Source organism: Anabas testudineus, chromosome 3 (assembly GCF_900324465.2).
Source record: "Anabas testudineus chromosome 3, fAnaTes1.2, whole genome shotgun sequence".
Taxonomy (NCBI): Eukaryota; Metazoa; Chordata; class Actinopteri; order Anabantiformes; family Anabantidae; genus Anabas; species Anabas testudineus.
In genome coordinates this window covers 26,313,109-26,330,008 of record NC_046612.1, presented here as the reverse complement: position 1 = coordinate 26,330,008, position 16,900 = coordinate 26,313,109, and the positions used below count along the sequence as shown (strand labels likewise).

At 38.7% G+C, this 16,900-nt stretch overlaps 1 protein-coding gene across 3 annotated transcripts in view; it reads right to left on the bottom strand.

Moving 5' to 3' along the window:
- chsy1 (chondroitin sulfate synthase 1) overlaps positions 1-14,764 on the bottom strand; it is a 36,818-nt gene extending 22,054 nt beyond the window's left edge. Inside the window, exons 1-2 of one of the 3 annotated variants that reach the window (XM_026378280.1) lie at positions 14,098-14,764; positions 9,475-9,970 (exon numbers count right to left, since the gene is read on the bottom strand). In XM_026378280.1, coding sequence (XP_026234065.1) covers positions 9,475-9,970; positions 14,098-14,399 — 798 coding nt within the window. In that variant the 5' untranslated portion in view covers positions 14,400-14,764. Of the gene's footprint in view, positions 1-9,474; positions 9,971-13,567; positions 13,791-13,830; positions 14,041-14,097 lie in introns of those variants that run through there. The other 2 variants (XM_026378281.1, XM_026378283.1) reach the window with 2 other exon arrangements.
- Between the last annotated feature and the right edge of the window lie 2,136 nt (positions 14,765-16,900).

The window sequence follows — 16,900 nt, the reverse complement described above, 5'->3', positions numbered from 1 at the left end:
ACACTGCTTGCTTGCTTAATTAGCGAGTTCAATTTATTTCTGTAAACAGACCTAACTGTAAATTTCTGTATTTTCACTATATAGCCAGTAGTTGCCAGCTCAAATGCAGTCTCTGACTAGCAACAGAAGATCACACATTAACAACTGACTGGCTTTTGCACAAAAGTTCAGAAACTAGTATTCTCAACTACAGCCATTGACAACAGAGGCACTTTGGTGATCGTAACATTGTTTCCCAGGAACTAAGGAAAGAATGTTGGAGAGGAGCTAATACATGTGAAAGAAGATGGCAGAGGGGTAACATGTGGGGGTGTGACAGTAAAATTTCCAAGAGCTAAAAATGAACATATTCAGAATTTTTTTTTTTTTATGTTTTGAAATCAGTAAAGCAAATACCAAAGAAATTAGATTTACAATCATATAAAGACTATTCAACACCTATTCCAATATCAATATTTCACACATTGTTGGTCAATATCCAAATGCTATGGTTTGCTCTTATTTGATACTTTTCGACCTTATTTGTATTGCTTTAAAGTCTCCCAAGTGGTCTAAAGGACAGATACTCATAGTTATACAAAAAAATATGACTTTCACACAGTCACAGCAATTAGAAAGAAAGAAACACCTTTATTTGTCATATGTCACATTTACATGTTACAATGAAATTTGTCCTCTGCATTTAACCCAGTGGGCAGCTACATACAGCGCCCGGGGAGCTGACGTGGAGTGTCTTGCTCAAGGACACACCCAGTGTATCTGTGAACCTTCTGTATCTCAGGCCAATGATCTACTCATTGAGCCACCAGGCCGTCTAGTTGTCAGAGAATCAACTTTTCTAAACTAATATTCACGTTTCACCAGTGCACCATAGCATGCTATATCCAGGCCACAAAGCACATGGCACACAGAAAAAAGAAAATAAATAAACACACTGCAAGTGCTTATACTGTAACACAGAGGCAAGTTCCATGTACCGGAAGAAGCAAAATTCTTTACATTTAGAAATGTGACTGAATTATGACACAAAAGAGAGCTTTCTTTTTTTCTGTGTGCCATGTGCTTTGTGGCCTGGATCTAGCATGCTATTGGTCACTGTAGTCAAGACGAAAAGCAAACTCTGGACTCGGGTTTTAGTCGATTATAGACCAATATCCAATCTACCCTTTATCTCTAAAATTCTTGAAAAGGAAGTTTCTAAGCAATTATATGAACACCTGCGTGAAGATTTCCAATCAGGATTTAGAGTACATCATAGTACAGAAACAGCACTGGTAAAGGTCACTAATGATCTTCTATTAGCATGAGACAATGGTCTACTCTCTATACTTGTCTTGTTAGATCTTAGTGCTGCATTCGACACTATAGATCACAACATTTTATAACGCAGACTGGAACATGTTATTGGGATCAAAGGAACAGCATTGGAGTGGTTTAAATCATATCAGTCAAATAGATTTTAGTTTGTACACGTTAATGATGAGTCTTCGATGCACAGCAAAGTTAGTTACGGAGTTCCACAGGTTTCTGTGCTTGGACCGATTCTATTCACTTTATATATGTCCCCCTTAGGCAATATTATTAGTAAACACTCTATAAATTTCCATTGTTATGCAGATGATACCCAGCTATATTTATCTATGAAACCAGGAGAAACTAATCAATTAGTCAAACTTCAAGCATGCTTAAAAGACAAAAGCCTGGATGTCCTCCAATTTCCTTCTAATAAATCCATACAAGACAGAGGTTATTTTGTTTGGGCCTAAAAATCTCAGAGACACTATGTCTAATCACATTTTCACCCTTGATGACTTAGTACTGGCCTCAAGTAATACTGTAAGAAATCTCAGAGTTATCTTTCCCCCTGAGAAACATTGTTAAAATTAGGAGCATCATGTCCCAAAGTGATGCTGAAAAACTAGTCCATTCATTTGTTACTTCCAGACTGGACTATTGCAATTCATAATTAATAGTTTTTCCCAATAACTCATTAAAAAACCTCAGAACCAGAGTTCTGATTGGAATTAGGAAGAGAGATCATATTTCTCCTACTTTAGCTTCTCTCCATTGGCTCCCTGTAAAATCCAGAATTTAAAATTCTTCTCCTCGCTTATAAATCCCTTAATAATCAGGCTCCATCTTATCTTAAAGACCTCATAGTTCCATATTTTCCAAGCAGAACTCTACGTTCTCAGACTGCAGGTTTATTCGTGGTTCCTAGAGTTTCCAAATGTAGAATGGGAGGCAGAGCCTTTAGCTATCAAGCCCATCTCCTGTGAAACCAGCTCCCAGTTCAGGTTTGGGAGGCAGACACCCTCTCTACATTTAAGACTAGACTTAAAACTTTCCTTTTTTTATAAAGCTTATAGTAAGAGATGGATCAGGTGACTCTGAACCATCTCTTAGTTATGCTGATATAGGTTATTCTGCTGGGGGACCTCTACTGATAAACTGAGCTCCTCTCCTCTCTCCTTTCTCCTATATCAATGCAAATGCCACCATTTCATGTCATTAACTTTGTGTCTTCTCTCTCCTGTAGTTGTGTTTCCTTCTCTCTGTCTCCCTCTCTCTGTACTTTTCTGCAGGTATCCTCGGCCTATCCCTGTACATCTCCAGAATCCAGTTGACTGCCCAATGTTCTTGCTGCTTGTTGTTTTTGTTGTCTGCTGTTCTTTTCTCTCTTCTCTTTCCACTCACCCCAACCGGTCGAGGCAGATGGGCGCCCACTATGAGCCTGGCTCTGCTGGAGGTTTCTTCCTCTAAAGGGAGTTTTTCCTCTCCACTGTTGCCTAAAGCTTGTTCAAATGGGATTGTTGAGTTTTCCATATAATTTTTTTGTATAATTATACTCTGTAAGGTCTTAAACCTTAAACACTGTGAAGTGCCTTGAGATAACTTCTGTTGTGAATTGGCGCTATACAAATAAAACTGAATTGAATTGAAATTGAATTGAATTAATTAGAAAAGACAACACATTATTGTGACTAAGTTGCCGCTTCTAGGGTCTAGACCCCACAACCTCAATTTCAAAATGTCACCATCCCACATACCAGTTCACTGGTGCTAAACCATATAGCTCGCACTTCACAACTGAAGAGCTGTAATTCATGCTAATTCAAAATTCCAGTCGCCTTTTTCTCTATATTTTTGAACTGCAAGTCTAAACGTTTATTTGGTCCTTGCTTATGGGACCTACTTTTGGCATGATGCAAAAGCAGTGGTGAAAAGAGACAGAAGCACACAGTGTAGTGGCCACAAGATGTCTGAAAATACACAAGGCTCACCACATCTTGGCAGTCCTCCACAACAAGAAAGAACACATTCATATACTATACCAATGCACATTCATATACTATACCAATGCCAATTCTAATGCTTTAGAATTTCTCATATTTCTGCATACAGGGCTGCTTCCTGATTGTTTTATGTTTTTGCATCTTTATCACACTTAAATTATACTTTGTAAGGTCTTAAACCAGGGGTGTCAAACTCAAATTCGCAGTGGGCCAAAATTAAAAACTGGGACAAAGTTGCGAGCCAAACATAAAATACAAATATATATTGAAAATTTACTGCAATTGTGCATGTTTTCCCATCTCTCCAGATTTGTAATGTTGAACCTTTTCATATGGAAACAAACTTTGGTTTTGCATAAACATTAAATCTGGAGCAAGCAAAGCTCAATATTATAAACAAATGAGAAATTAAATACACATCAGTGGTATTCACTTATTTAAATGAATAAAATAAATTATGTCTCTATCTGTAGTCTTTCGAGTTCCTTTTTAATAAAAATCTTTTTTCACAAGCCAACAACAAAACAAAAACAAAAAAAAATACTTCAATGAAAATGCAATCTTTCAACTATTACCAGTCCATGCCTTAGAGTAGAAAAAGTGCATAAAGACAGCATTCATTCAAACTCAGTTTGCTACACTCTGATTTACTCTGATGCACATTGGATCAAGCCAGATACCTGGAATCTCTTCTTAGAGCTCTGAGCTGAGAAAATCCTCAAGATTGAGTGAAGGTCTTAATCAGTGAGATGACTCCTGAGTGGCATTTTGTTCATCTTTATCAACATGTGCTGCCGACCATACAGAGAATTTGAGCAGCTTGGGCATGGAGTTGGGGCAGTGTGTTGGGGAGGAAACATGGAAACTGGTTGGTTGGTGCGCTTTCCACGTCAACCGCAAACAGATTACTGAGCAGTTCAAATCTGCATTTCTGGGCTTCAAAGTCGGCAAATTGCTGGGTAAGTTCGGCGCAGAGTTCTTTAGCAAACTGTGCGCTTGGCATCTTTCATTTGGCCATTTTTGGGGAGGGGTGGATTAAGTTTGTCCGATGTGACTGGTTGCATGGATGCTTATGATTGTCAATATAAAAGGAGGGGGTGCTTGGTGGTCTCAACTGACGAGCCAACACAACGTTCTGGAATTAGTAGTATTTGCTGTGTATGCGCTATATATTGGGGGGCCAGCTCTAATACACATTTGATATGATCTATATAATCTATATAAATACACCTGCGGGCCTGAGTTTGACACCTCTGTCCTAAATCTTACACTGTAAAGTGCTTTGAGATGACTTCTGTTGTGATTTGGTCCTACACAAATAAAATTGAATGAAATGATTCAGGTCATATTCAGAACAAATCTTGATATTACATAAAGATAACTCAAGTAAATGCAAAATGCAGTTTTTTATATGATGAGTCAATTCCCTTGCTAAAATAAAAAATTAACTGTGATTAACAACCATTTTTTGGAAAACTGAGTTAAATTTCACTTGCTAATTGCACTGATTACTGGCAGACCTGTTGAATCAAGAATGTCACTTGAAGCTAAACAGAAGTCGCCTGACAAAGTGAAGCATGCTAAATTTCCCGGCATGGAATCATGATTCAACAATAAGGAAGAGACTGGGCAAAATGGCAACCATGGGAGAGTTCCAGAGTGGCAAAAGCCACTGCAGACCAAAATAAAAATAACCTAAAGGCTGGTCTCACACTTGCCAAAATATATTACATTTAACCCCAAGACTTTTAAGCAAATATTCTGTAGACTAAGGAGTCAAAAGTTATACCTTTTGACGGGTGTGCGTCCCGTTACATCTGGCATAAAACTAACAGCATTTTTCACAGCACCAAATATGACCTAAAACATGATACAATTTTCAAAATTGTCAAAAAGGATTACAACTAGATAAAGAAAAGCCAGCTAAACAAACAAGTAAAAGGGAACCCACGGGTAATGTCTAAGAAGTAAAGGCCTTTCTTGCAGTGGCTAATGTCAATGTTTGAGTCCACCACTACACTTCCTCCTTGCCACTACTACTCGGTAACATGGGGAGTAGTGGCAACAGTAGAAACTGTGGAAATTTAACTGCGGAGTCAAAGTCCTGATCTAAATCCAGCATGAATGCATTAATGCAGAAGGAACTGAACCAGGCAGTTCATGAAGGAAGCAAACCAACATTCATGTTGAAAATGTTCTGTAAGAAGGAGTGGGGTAAAATTCCTCCAAGCTGATGTGCAGTGCTGATAAACAGTTAAAAAAATATCAAAACACCATTGAGTTCTAAAATACAGAATGGTTTCCCTCAGTAAGTTATTACCTATGTTTAGCCTCATTCCCATTAGAAATAATTAGAATAAAAAAAGCAAATCTTTATATTACATTTCCATATGCTAATACAAATGATTTTTCTTTATGTCATTAAGATTTAACACTGCTGTCTAGAGATCAGTGACGCCATTAGCCAGTTCTAAGGATCAGTGTCCAAGCATTGATCTGTGTTTACTAGAAAATCAAAAATGTGATCCTTCTTAACTGCATCAACCTCTCTTTCACAGCAGAGCTCAACAGTGCAGCACAATTGGTATTGCACATACATCATCAACATAACATCCTCTCCAAATACAACTGCATAGAATACTTAATAGTTTCCTGTTTTGTTCTGTAACTAAAGGTGCAATTCTTACCGTCTTGTTTTGTTAGATGCGTTTCGTCGTGTTCTTTTTTTATGTTTGCATATGTATGTTTGTTCCTCTATTCTATGTGTAATTGGTACTGCAACACTGGAATTTACATCTATCTTAAAATGTATTGTTAGCCTGGGTAAAAAAGTATTGAATCTTCCTCTGTATTAGCAGATACCCAATATTAAAGGAACTGGAGCAAACTCCAAAAAAGTAAAAAAAAAAAAAAAATATTGGAGTAGATCACAGAGATGGACAACAGGGATACAGTAACTGAATGTGATTTGTTCTCTGAGTACCTTCTTCTCCATAAATGTTGTGGAAGTGGCTACTACAGTATTTTAAAAAACGTGAGAGAAAGGAGGATAACAAAACCAATAACAACTGTTAATATACCTAAAAGACATGGTTACTATTGTTATTGTGTTCTGGAGAATAGAAACATTGCAATAGAAATTTAGAGTGCAGAAAAATACCAGTGCCTTTTCACACTTAAGAACTCTTTTGAGAGAGCGCTAAATTGTGTGACAAGGCCAAGGGAGAGCGTTGGGTTGAGAAACAGAGATAAGAGCATGTTGAGGCATCACGCATGAGTGTGGGCGGCTGACTTCCTGTGGATTGTTCTAGCATGTTTAGAGTCAAATTAGTTTATATAAAAAAAAAAAAAGATGGGGAGATCCACAGCACAGTAGTAATTGATGCCTTACCTTTGTGGAATGCCAGGATATGGGAATATCCATATATCCATCCATCATTACAGTGTTACTCAACAAAGCTTTTTATGTTGAGGAATACTTGACGGCTGTGTGATTCTGCCTTGCATGTATATAGCAGTTACACAGACTCCAATATACATTGTGACTATGACTACAGAATACAGTATTTTGTAAAGATGCAATGATATGTGGAAAATGAAATAGTACAAAACTATTAAAAAATAATAATGTAGAATAGAGAATGTAGAATATAAATTCTGTTGCAGAAGCAAATTTACATTGACAGCAAGCAGAATTGAACACACTGTTTGTACTATAGTTTATGGTGCTACTGTAAATGGTGATGTCTAACAGAGGACACAATTCTGCTGCTGACATGTTAAATCTCAACTATAACCATCGTTGCTGCTTGTTGTTATTTTTTGTTGCCTGCTGTTTTGTTCTCTCTTCTTTCCACTCTCCAACTGGTCAGGGCAGATGGCCACCCACCCTAAACCTGGTTCTGGTAGAGATTTTTTTCCTTTAAAAGGGAGTTTTTTATTCTCCACTGTTGCCTAGCACTTGCTTAAGTAGGATTGTTGCAGCATATAATTTTTATACAGTTATATTTTGTAGGGTCTTAAATCTTACACTGTTATGTGCCTTGAGATGACTTTTCTTGTGATATGGCACTATATAAATGAACACACACACACACACACACACACACACACACACACACACACACACACACACACACACACACACACACACACACACACACCAGTATTCCTGGCTACCATTATACCATGAAGACAAAAGAACTGAAAAGCAACTCAGAATAGCATAAATCTGGGGATGGATACAAAAAAAATCTCTTAGCACTGAACATCCCCTTGATGATGGACTTGGAATTGGTAGGAATATGGCACATGTCTAAAGAACAGCCTAGAACAGACCGTCCACACAAACTGAGTGACCGTGCAAGAAGGAGACTAGTGAGAGAGGCCACTAACACACTGATGACTACTCTGAGGGAGTTACAAGCTTCAGCAACTGAGATAAGAGAGACTGTACATACGACAACTGTTACTCAGGTTCGTCACCAGTCAAAGCTTTCTGGGAGAGTGGAAAGGAGAAGCCACTGCTAAAGACAACCCATGTTAAATCACAACTTGAGTTTGCCAATATACGTGAAAGACTCCATTGCCAAGTTGAAGAGGGTTCTTTCGTCTAAAGAGATCAAAATGGTGCTTTTTGGGGATCACACAAGACGCTGTGTTTGACACACATAAAACAATGCACATCAACACAAACACACCACCCCCACTCTGATACCCGGTGATGGCAGCATCATGAAAATCACAGAAATGGTTTACCGACAACAAGGTGAATGTTCTGGACAGCCGAGTCAAAGCCCAGACCTCAATCTAATAAAGAATTTGCGGCTGAAAACGGACTTTGCGGACTTGAAAGGGCTGTTCACACCCAACCTGACAGTGCTTGAGCAGTTTTGCACAGCAGAATGGCATAAAATTCCAGTGTCCAGATGTGCAAGGCTAATTGAGACCTATCCACAGAGACTCCATGCTGTGATTGCAGCCAAAAGTGCATCTACTAAATACTGACCTGAAGGGGGTGAATATTAATGCAAACACTGTCTCACCTTACATATTTTTGTTGAATTGACATTGAGGTATTTTTCTGAAATTTAATTTCTTTGTTAAAGTCACCAACTTTTATTGACCATGATTGATTTATAATGTCAAAAAAAGGATAAAACATCCAAGGAGGTGAATACTTTTTAGAGGAACTGTATATGTTACCGCTATTGAAATTCATCTCGTTCATCTCACCTCTGTAAATGCCTGGAATGCCATAGCAGAAATGAAGTTTTGACTAAGCTGATGGAAATGAACCCTTCAAAACAGTTCTACTGTGGGACATCAAAATGTAAAATATGCATCGGTCAACATAGATACTACTGTGGCTGCCTTCACTGTCGACTGACTTAACTCATTAAACTCTCTCATGTTGGACTTATGTTACACAAATGATACACTTATGATACACAAATAGTTTTAATTCAAATGTCACAGAAAACTAACTCCAAGCCCCTTTATTTAATTTTGTATGTAATTTCAACTAACAAGAAACCAGATCTGACATCAGATTTAATAAGGGCATCAAAACCTTCACTGCTCTTACATTTACTTGGCACTCTACCCTGACATAAATGTGCATTTCCCTCGAAAAACATGACAAAGATGCCTTTTATCATTCACAGCTCAGACTTTGTGTCATTTCATAGTCACTACATTGACTTCCCACATTTCTGGGGCTCTGATTCATGTGAACATCAGCCATGTCCAGACATGTCAGAGAACAGACTGGTTGGTGTGAAAACTGCAGAAACTGATGACACAGCTGTGGCATTTCTTTCTTAACTCTGGCCCGATAAGGGGCCACAGTGGTGGGAAGATTTGATTAGGGGCGTTGTCTTAATAACTTTTTCATGGCCAACAATAATTAACACACACAAGTCTTAACAATGACTAAATGCCATAAAATCCAACAAGCACAGTGAAACCAACACAGTTGCCTGCAGACTAAGATAACTGAACTACAGTTTAAGTTGACAGTGAGGAAGATGCCTTGAGTGTGAAGTACTGAAAACCTGGGAGTACAGACACAAACCTTTATACTACATCTGGAAATGTGTTTCGACCAAAAAAAAAAAAAAAAAGAAAGAAAAAAGGAAAATCATATTAGCCAACAAAAACAACTAAACCATCTTACCTCATAGGACCAGACACACTGAACCCCAGCAAACCTCCTGACACAGCGGCCCACCTCCACATCTTCATGAGTGGTGTACATCTCCTGTAAACAATCTCGGATGTGAGGTACCATCCTCCTGAGAACCTCACGGCTCATGATGACCCCTGGACCACCCATACAGAAGTTCTCACCAGGCTCAAGGGCCAGTTTCCCCAGCTCATCCCTGGCCCCCATGCCTGTTTGTCCCAGGAAGATTGCCTCACTACTGTTGAGGCTTCGCAGGAAGCTCTCCAGCTTCTCACTCTTGATGTAGACGTCATCATCGGCTCTCATGAACCACTCATACTTGTCCAGATAATGATCATGCATGTACTTGAGCATCATAAAGGACTTCTTCTGGGGTGGATATGAGTCATCCACCTTCTTCAGAGCCACTATGGGAATCGGTATTGAGGTGTCAGAGCCCTCACTGGAGAAGAACTCCACATGACCTGGAATTGTCTGTGCCCATGTCCTGTAAAACCACACACAAACATATACAGAAATAAGTCAGATTACAAATTAGTTAGATTATTTATTATTATTAACATTTAACAACTTGCAAAGAGCTGCAGATATAGTGTACTCAAGTGTTTCTGTGCATCCTACACTGTGTGTCTGAGTAGTCTACATACGCATTTGACAGCTTTTAGATGACAAAGTTTTCATATATTCAGGACACTGACAATAAGCAGCTGGTTAAATTGATTTTACACAGGATATTGTGTACAGAGGTATTGGCACAACTACAGCTTGTACAGTAGTTAATGGTGTCAACAAGTTAAAAATTCATACATCCCACAAGGCTTGGAAGTTCCATGAGTCTCCTGCAAATCGATAGCGGCTCCCTAATACCCATAAATCATATTTTATATTTCTCTGTTGTCCTAAATGGAACTATCATTATCCTAGCCTTAGTTTAAGTGAGAGTTTAAGTATAGAAAGTAATGTAGAAGAAGTAGAGCAGTCTGACATCAGCTCTGAGGCTATGCAGCACATAGGCCATTTGTATGTGGACAGCACTCAGACCACAAAGGAAAATAGGTCTGTCTGATACAATCAACCATTCACCAAAAAAGCAGGCATCTCCCTGAAATCACTTTTTCAAGGGTGCAATCTCTATATACTGAGAAAGTACAACCAGGCAGTCAGTGTCACACCAATACATTGTACAACAATACTGTTAATATCTGAATACACAATTACTGTAGTTGCACACATTAAGAAGATGTTAATATGTAAAATGTGTTTCACATTAAGTGAAGTGAGCTGTAGGGCAGCTGCTGTAGACAGCTGTACTGATTAAAGGGCAAGAGACAGCACAACATGGATGCAAACACTCAGTTGTATAAGCTAAAAAAAAAAAAAAAAAATTCCCTCAGGCTGTAGCTCTGCTGAACACTGAGTGACATCAGGTCCTCACCAATAACTGTGTCAACAACAATATGGACTGAGGGTATAATGTTTACAAGAAGTTCAATATATGCGTATATGCACACGAGTAATTTTGCACATCTGCACATGCACAACAAAGACACTTGTCAGTACAGCACACTACATGTTGTAAATAATCACACAGTTTTTCATATTATGTTCCCCTTTCCTGAAAAACACTGTACCTGAGAGCGAAGTGAACCGGAGTCAAATTCCTTGTTGAAAAACTTGGCAATAAAGCTGATTCTGATTCTGATTCTATATTTGTTTCTTGCATACATGGATATGTTCACACATTTCTGTCAGATACATATAAGAGGGGCAAGTAAACGGAATATGGCAAAGCACTGACTAATCTTCTATTTGTGGAATTTTTTTTTTTTTTAAGTTTTAAAAGAAGGAAGCTACTTTTGGTGTTATGTTTGATAGTTAATTTTCTTCACTACATCTGCAAAAAAGTGGTGCAAAACATACTGACACATGCAACACCCCAAACCCCACAATTACCAAATTCTACCAAAGATAATAGAACATTTGATTCAGCTGCACTAAACACCCTGCTGAAATACTGTTTTTTCAGCAGTGTGAAGTTGGTTAAAATGTCTAAACAAGATGGAGTGATTAGAGGAACTTCTAGAAGAAATAAGAAGATGATTGAAAGGTTCTAGTCTGTGAAGGGTTACAAAGTCATGTCTAAGGCTCTGAAGAACCTCCCTGAGAACCATTATGTCCAAACTGAGGAAACATGGCTGAGGAGTCTTTGCAAGAATGATCAACCTACCAAAACTAACCGCAGTGGTGACTCATCACACTAGAGCAAAGGTAAACATTCAAGGACCTAAAGGCCTCTCTCCACTCTTGTGCAGTGCTAGCAAATTTAATATATCATGTTATATTCACTAAAACAGATTTGCTCCACTGACTTGCCAGTGGGTCAATCAGTTGTTTAGCCTCACAGTGTCCCGTGACTCTGTTAAGAACTGAGGGAAACATGGATCCTGCTCTATCTTTATATTCTGAGAGATATGTCCGGTCATCAGGCGATGATTTGAAGCATGATTTGACATTAATGTTTATAGGGCAAGATATTAATCCAAAACATAAAAGAGATCTGCCTTTAATGTCTCTGAAAGACAAATAATTTAGGATTAGCAGTGACTAGTCAAGGTTCTGACTTACACCACCTTGTGATTGTTGTGGCAAGACATAAAGCAGGCAGTTCAGTTCTGATTAAAGCAATTATGCATAAAATAGTGGACCAAAATTCTTCTATTAACGTGAAAGATATCTAGTTACTGTGTATCAAGCATTTGGTTACAACTGTTGCGGCCGAAGGTGGCAGAACCAGTTGTTACATAATTCTTGTGACTTCCAAATACCCTTTACTGGAGCTCAACCTAGGTTTTTGTCATCAGATTCTCCAGGTAAATCTCTTTGTCATGTAAAGTTCTAGACCAGCATCAGATTCAGGTCATGATCAGAGACACAAAATGATTTTCCAATCCTGTTGTATATTAACGTGGAGTCTTTCACTGTGCTTTCTCCTGTTGTTCTCCAGTGTTTCGTAGTAATATGCAGAGCCCTAGCAATAGAACACTGACGGCTCAAAAACGATAGCATCAGGTGATTCATGTAGCCTTGAATAGCCCCAAAAGAGTGGTTGAGATCTATCAAAAAAGCTGAATTCTGCAGCAAAAGACAACCATTTTACAACAAAACCAAATCCCTATTAATTTTTTAAATTATAGACATTTTTCTGGAAAGCAATATATGAAAACAGTTAGCTAACACTAGTTAACTAGCCTAACACAAATAAGCCAAATGCTGATGCATAAGGTCTATAAAAGTCAACAATATAACCTGTATGCTAGGAAAAATGTGCTGAAAACACATAATTCAACAGCACCGCAGCCACGAGCTCCCAGCTCCCAGCTTTTGGAACTACTATTTAAGTCTCCATGTTCAAACACTGTTCTTTTCAATGGAGATGTCAGATCTTGCCCATCTATTCTAATAACATGGAACTGAGAATTAATCATTTTTTAATTTAAAGAACAACACAGATCAGATTATTAAGCAGCTATATTTTAATTGGTAGTTATGGACACTGTGAAAGTATTCGTTTTTTTAAGTGATACTTTATTTCTTAGGAAGACACCAGCTTACATTTGGACTTCCGTTCATCATGTAAAGCGAAAATGGCAGCAAGCTCTACAGAACCTTCTGACTGTGTATGGTTATATATGGAGCAAGAACAGTCCTGCACTTAGTAAAAATGGTGATGAGGGACTATTTATTTGGGGCGCTTTTTAAAAAAATTGTTCCATTTCCCATCAAACACTCTGAATTTGTTAAAAATATTTACACAGACTCTTACCGAAACACACAATCAGCAGAATGATTTTTAAGTGAAGTACTGTTTCATTACCTGTCTATAAATAAAAAGATAAACATGAAAAGATAAAAACGAATCTTTGCAAAGAGGTCATTCCAATAGCTGAAGCTGATGTGGCAAAAGTACACAAATTAAATACTAAAGAAACAAGTACTCCAATACGAGTAGAAGTACCACTTCTAATTACAAATTGATTACTCGAGTACTCAGTGCATACTCTATTGTAGCATGTATCATACATACGTGTATGACTCCTCTTACAGCTTGTAAAGGTGGGGCTGATTTTAAATGGTCTTATGTACATTTGTTTGCTGAGACAGCGTGTGAGAGCAGCGATGTTCAGGTTAGCTGACATTTCCACGTCCGGGTGGCTGCTGCTACTAACATGTTGAAGGGTTTAGGGAAAACAGCAGGATCAGTTACTTAACGCTACAAGAAAAACGCTACCAGACATTTCAGTAGAACTTGAGATTTCAAATTACTGGGTTATTTCATTACATACATACCAGTACATCCGAGCGACTAGCTACGTTTAGGTTTTAGAAATCCCCTTTTCGAAATCCACGGCCTGGGTGGAACCGAGGACAAAAAAGAAAACGGGCTGAAACAACTGGCGCTAGCTAATGAGCTACCCAGCGTTAATGATCGAGGTGCTTATCGTGCCGTCTTCCAGGTAGGCGTTTAAAGAAGGCCACGTTCAGTGCTAACAACTGATGGACCGTTACCTTCCGTGTTTAAGGGAGGAGAGGGGGTTCTTCTGTCGCAGTACTTACCTATATGCCGCCACGGCTCTGCTCTTTAGGTACTTCTGAGCAGTCATGACACCAACGAACAGGAAATTACTGGACCGGGACCCAGGTTTCTCTGTCGCCGGTGAACCGTTATCTTGCGGTGGCCATAACACTCCGTATTCCTTTCTGAGACCCACGTTTAACCCACAGCCGACAGCTTTTTGTTTTTGACCAGCCTTCTTCAACTCCTTAGCCTTGGGTAAAATAAATCTGGAAGCTAGCGCAAACCCGAGGATGAGTCCCAATAGAACACCAAACCATGCTCTTCGGTTTCGACCTGCCATTCCCCAAAACTTCGCCAGCTTGAAACAAAATAAAAATAAAACAACAAAACCGGATTGGTATAGCTCCTGTGTCTGCAGAAAACCGGGATCACACACTTTCTGCCAGGGTAGAAAAGCCCCTTTCTTCCAGTTGCCTACGTAGCATCACAGCAGTCTCATTGAAGCCGCCACCTGAACTGTTCTTTGTCGCTCCTGCTACTATTCATCAAGCTGTCCCGCGCTATCGACCATCGGCGAACTTCAAAAACGATCGACAAAAGCAACAGCTCTTTTCTTTGCCTTAGATGGCGACCGCATTCTCGCCATTTTATCACTGCTAGAAGAATGTCTAAGAGTCGAGAGCGCGGACCGTGAAACGTCTAACAGTGATTTGACCCAACGGAATTTCCGTAGAAACGCAGTGATTGGCTGGCTGGCTGGATCCCTTTAAGCCATTCGCTCTGACGATGCTGCGTTTACGGCACTTGGGAATATAAGCATGGGTTCTCTGTGAGAATGACTTCAGTTTAATAAGTAGAAGATGAATACTAATAATCTAACTCTAACCCTTAGACAATCCTTTACCAAATAGTAGCTCATGGAAAAGCTAAATCTGGATGAAAAACTCAAAAATCTAATTCAATTCAAGTCCAGTAAAATAACTATGAATACTTTTATGAACGTGCCCTGGTAAAATATGATGAAATGTGAGGTGGGAGACAGATTTTGTGTGATTGTGTGTTACTGCACAAAAACACCACAAATGTATGAATGTATGTTTATATGTACAAAGTATGGCAGACTTCTTGTCTGGAGCTCCCCCATGTGATAGCTGAACGAAAATTTAATAATTCCATAAGACATTTAAAATATTTAATCACAAACTCAATAGCAGTTTATGTTCTTTCAGTTCTTTTTTCCTATTTTTTTCTAATAAAAGCTATTTGAACTACTGATACTGAAAATGTTGATATTGTTGATGGTGGTATCAAAGATTAATACTGAGTACAGTGAAACATGTCAGAATACTGTTTATATTTATGTTATGCTATTAACTAAGCAAACTTATGCCACATTTATGAAAACTCTAAATGTCCTAGTTTAACTCGTAATGGTTAAGGCATACTCCTGGCTTACTTTAAGGCCCGTCTGTGAAACCAGCCCAAAGATTTATATTAAATAATTAAATATTTAAAAAATTAAAGATTACAGGTTAAACTTTTTAAAATGAGTTTAAGTGAACCATGACCAGAGGGGAACTGCACAAAACCAACATAAAGGAATAAACAGGATTTTCCAGTTAACATGGCTGAATTTAGCTTTTCTGGAAAAAAAAAAAAAGCAGGATAAATTAAACCCACTCAAGTTATCATAGAGATTTATGCTATGCAACCAAACCAGGATTTTGCTTTTCTTTGGATTATCCTGGTTTAATTAAGCCCTGACTCAGTTGCATTTGAAGCAGTTAAAAATAAGATAATTAAGTTACTTTGGAGATTTATTCTTTAAACCTAACCTGGTCTACTACTACCAGGATAAGATTAAGCTTATTGATTTATTTATAATAATACTATAAATAAATCACAACAACATTATAAATACATCACAAAGAAATTAATCTGTTTAATTCATATTAATTCAGGTTATTTATTCAAGATTCAAAAAACTTTTTCCCCAGCAGACCACAGCATAGAAGATGACAGTGGCCACCACAGACTCATAAAACATCCACAACATGGTGCTGCAGACGTTGAAGGACCTGAGTCTCCTCAGAAAGTACATCTGGCTCTGAGCCTTTTTGTACAGTGCTGCTGAGTTCTTAGTCCAGTCCAGTTTGCGGTCCAAGTACACTCCCAGGTATGTGTATTCGGATATGATCTCCACCTCCTCCCCCTGTATAGAGAGAGGGATGACAGGACTCCCAGATTTTCTGTCCATCACCAGCTCCTTTGTTTTATTGATGTTCAGTTGAAGATGGTTGAGTCCACACCAGTCAACAAACTGTCCACCACCTCCTGGTACTCTGTGACATCTCCACCCTTAATACATCCTACAACTGCAGAGTCATCAGAGAACTTCTGAAGATGACGGGACCCTGAGTTGTACCTGAAGTCTGAGGTGTACAGGGTGAAGAGGAATGGAGACACAACTGTCCCCTGTGGAGCACCTGTGTTACAGACCACAGTGTCAGACACACAGTTCTGCAGGCGCACGTACTGTGGGCGGTTAGTGAGGTAGTCCATGATCCAGGACTAACTGGATCTGACATTTAGGGTGTCAGACTACCGCTAAATTATTTATTTAGGGGAGTGTTGACCTGCATGTTTTTTAATTTCTCTCCCAGCAGTGCAGGCCGGATGGTGTTGAATGCATTAGGGAATATATATAGCACTAAATCAAAACAAAAGACAAAAGTCATCTCAAGGCACTTTACAGTGTAAGATTTTACAAAATATAACTGAGTTGAGTTTGTTCCGCAAATGAAAAAATATGCTTGTGTGAACAATGCTTGGCCAAAAGGA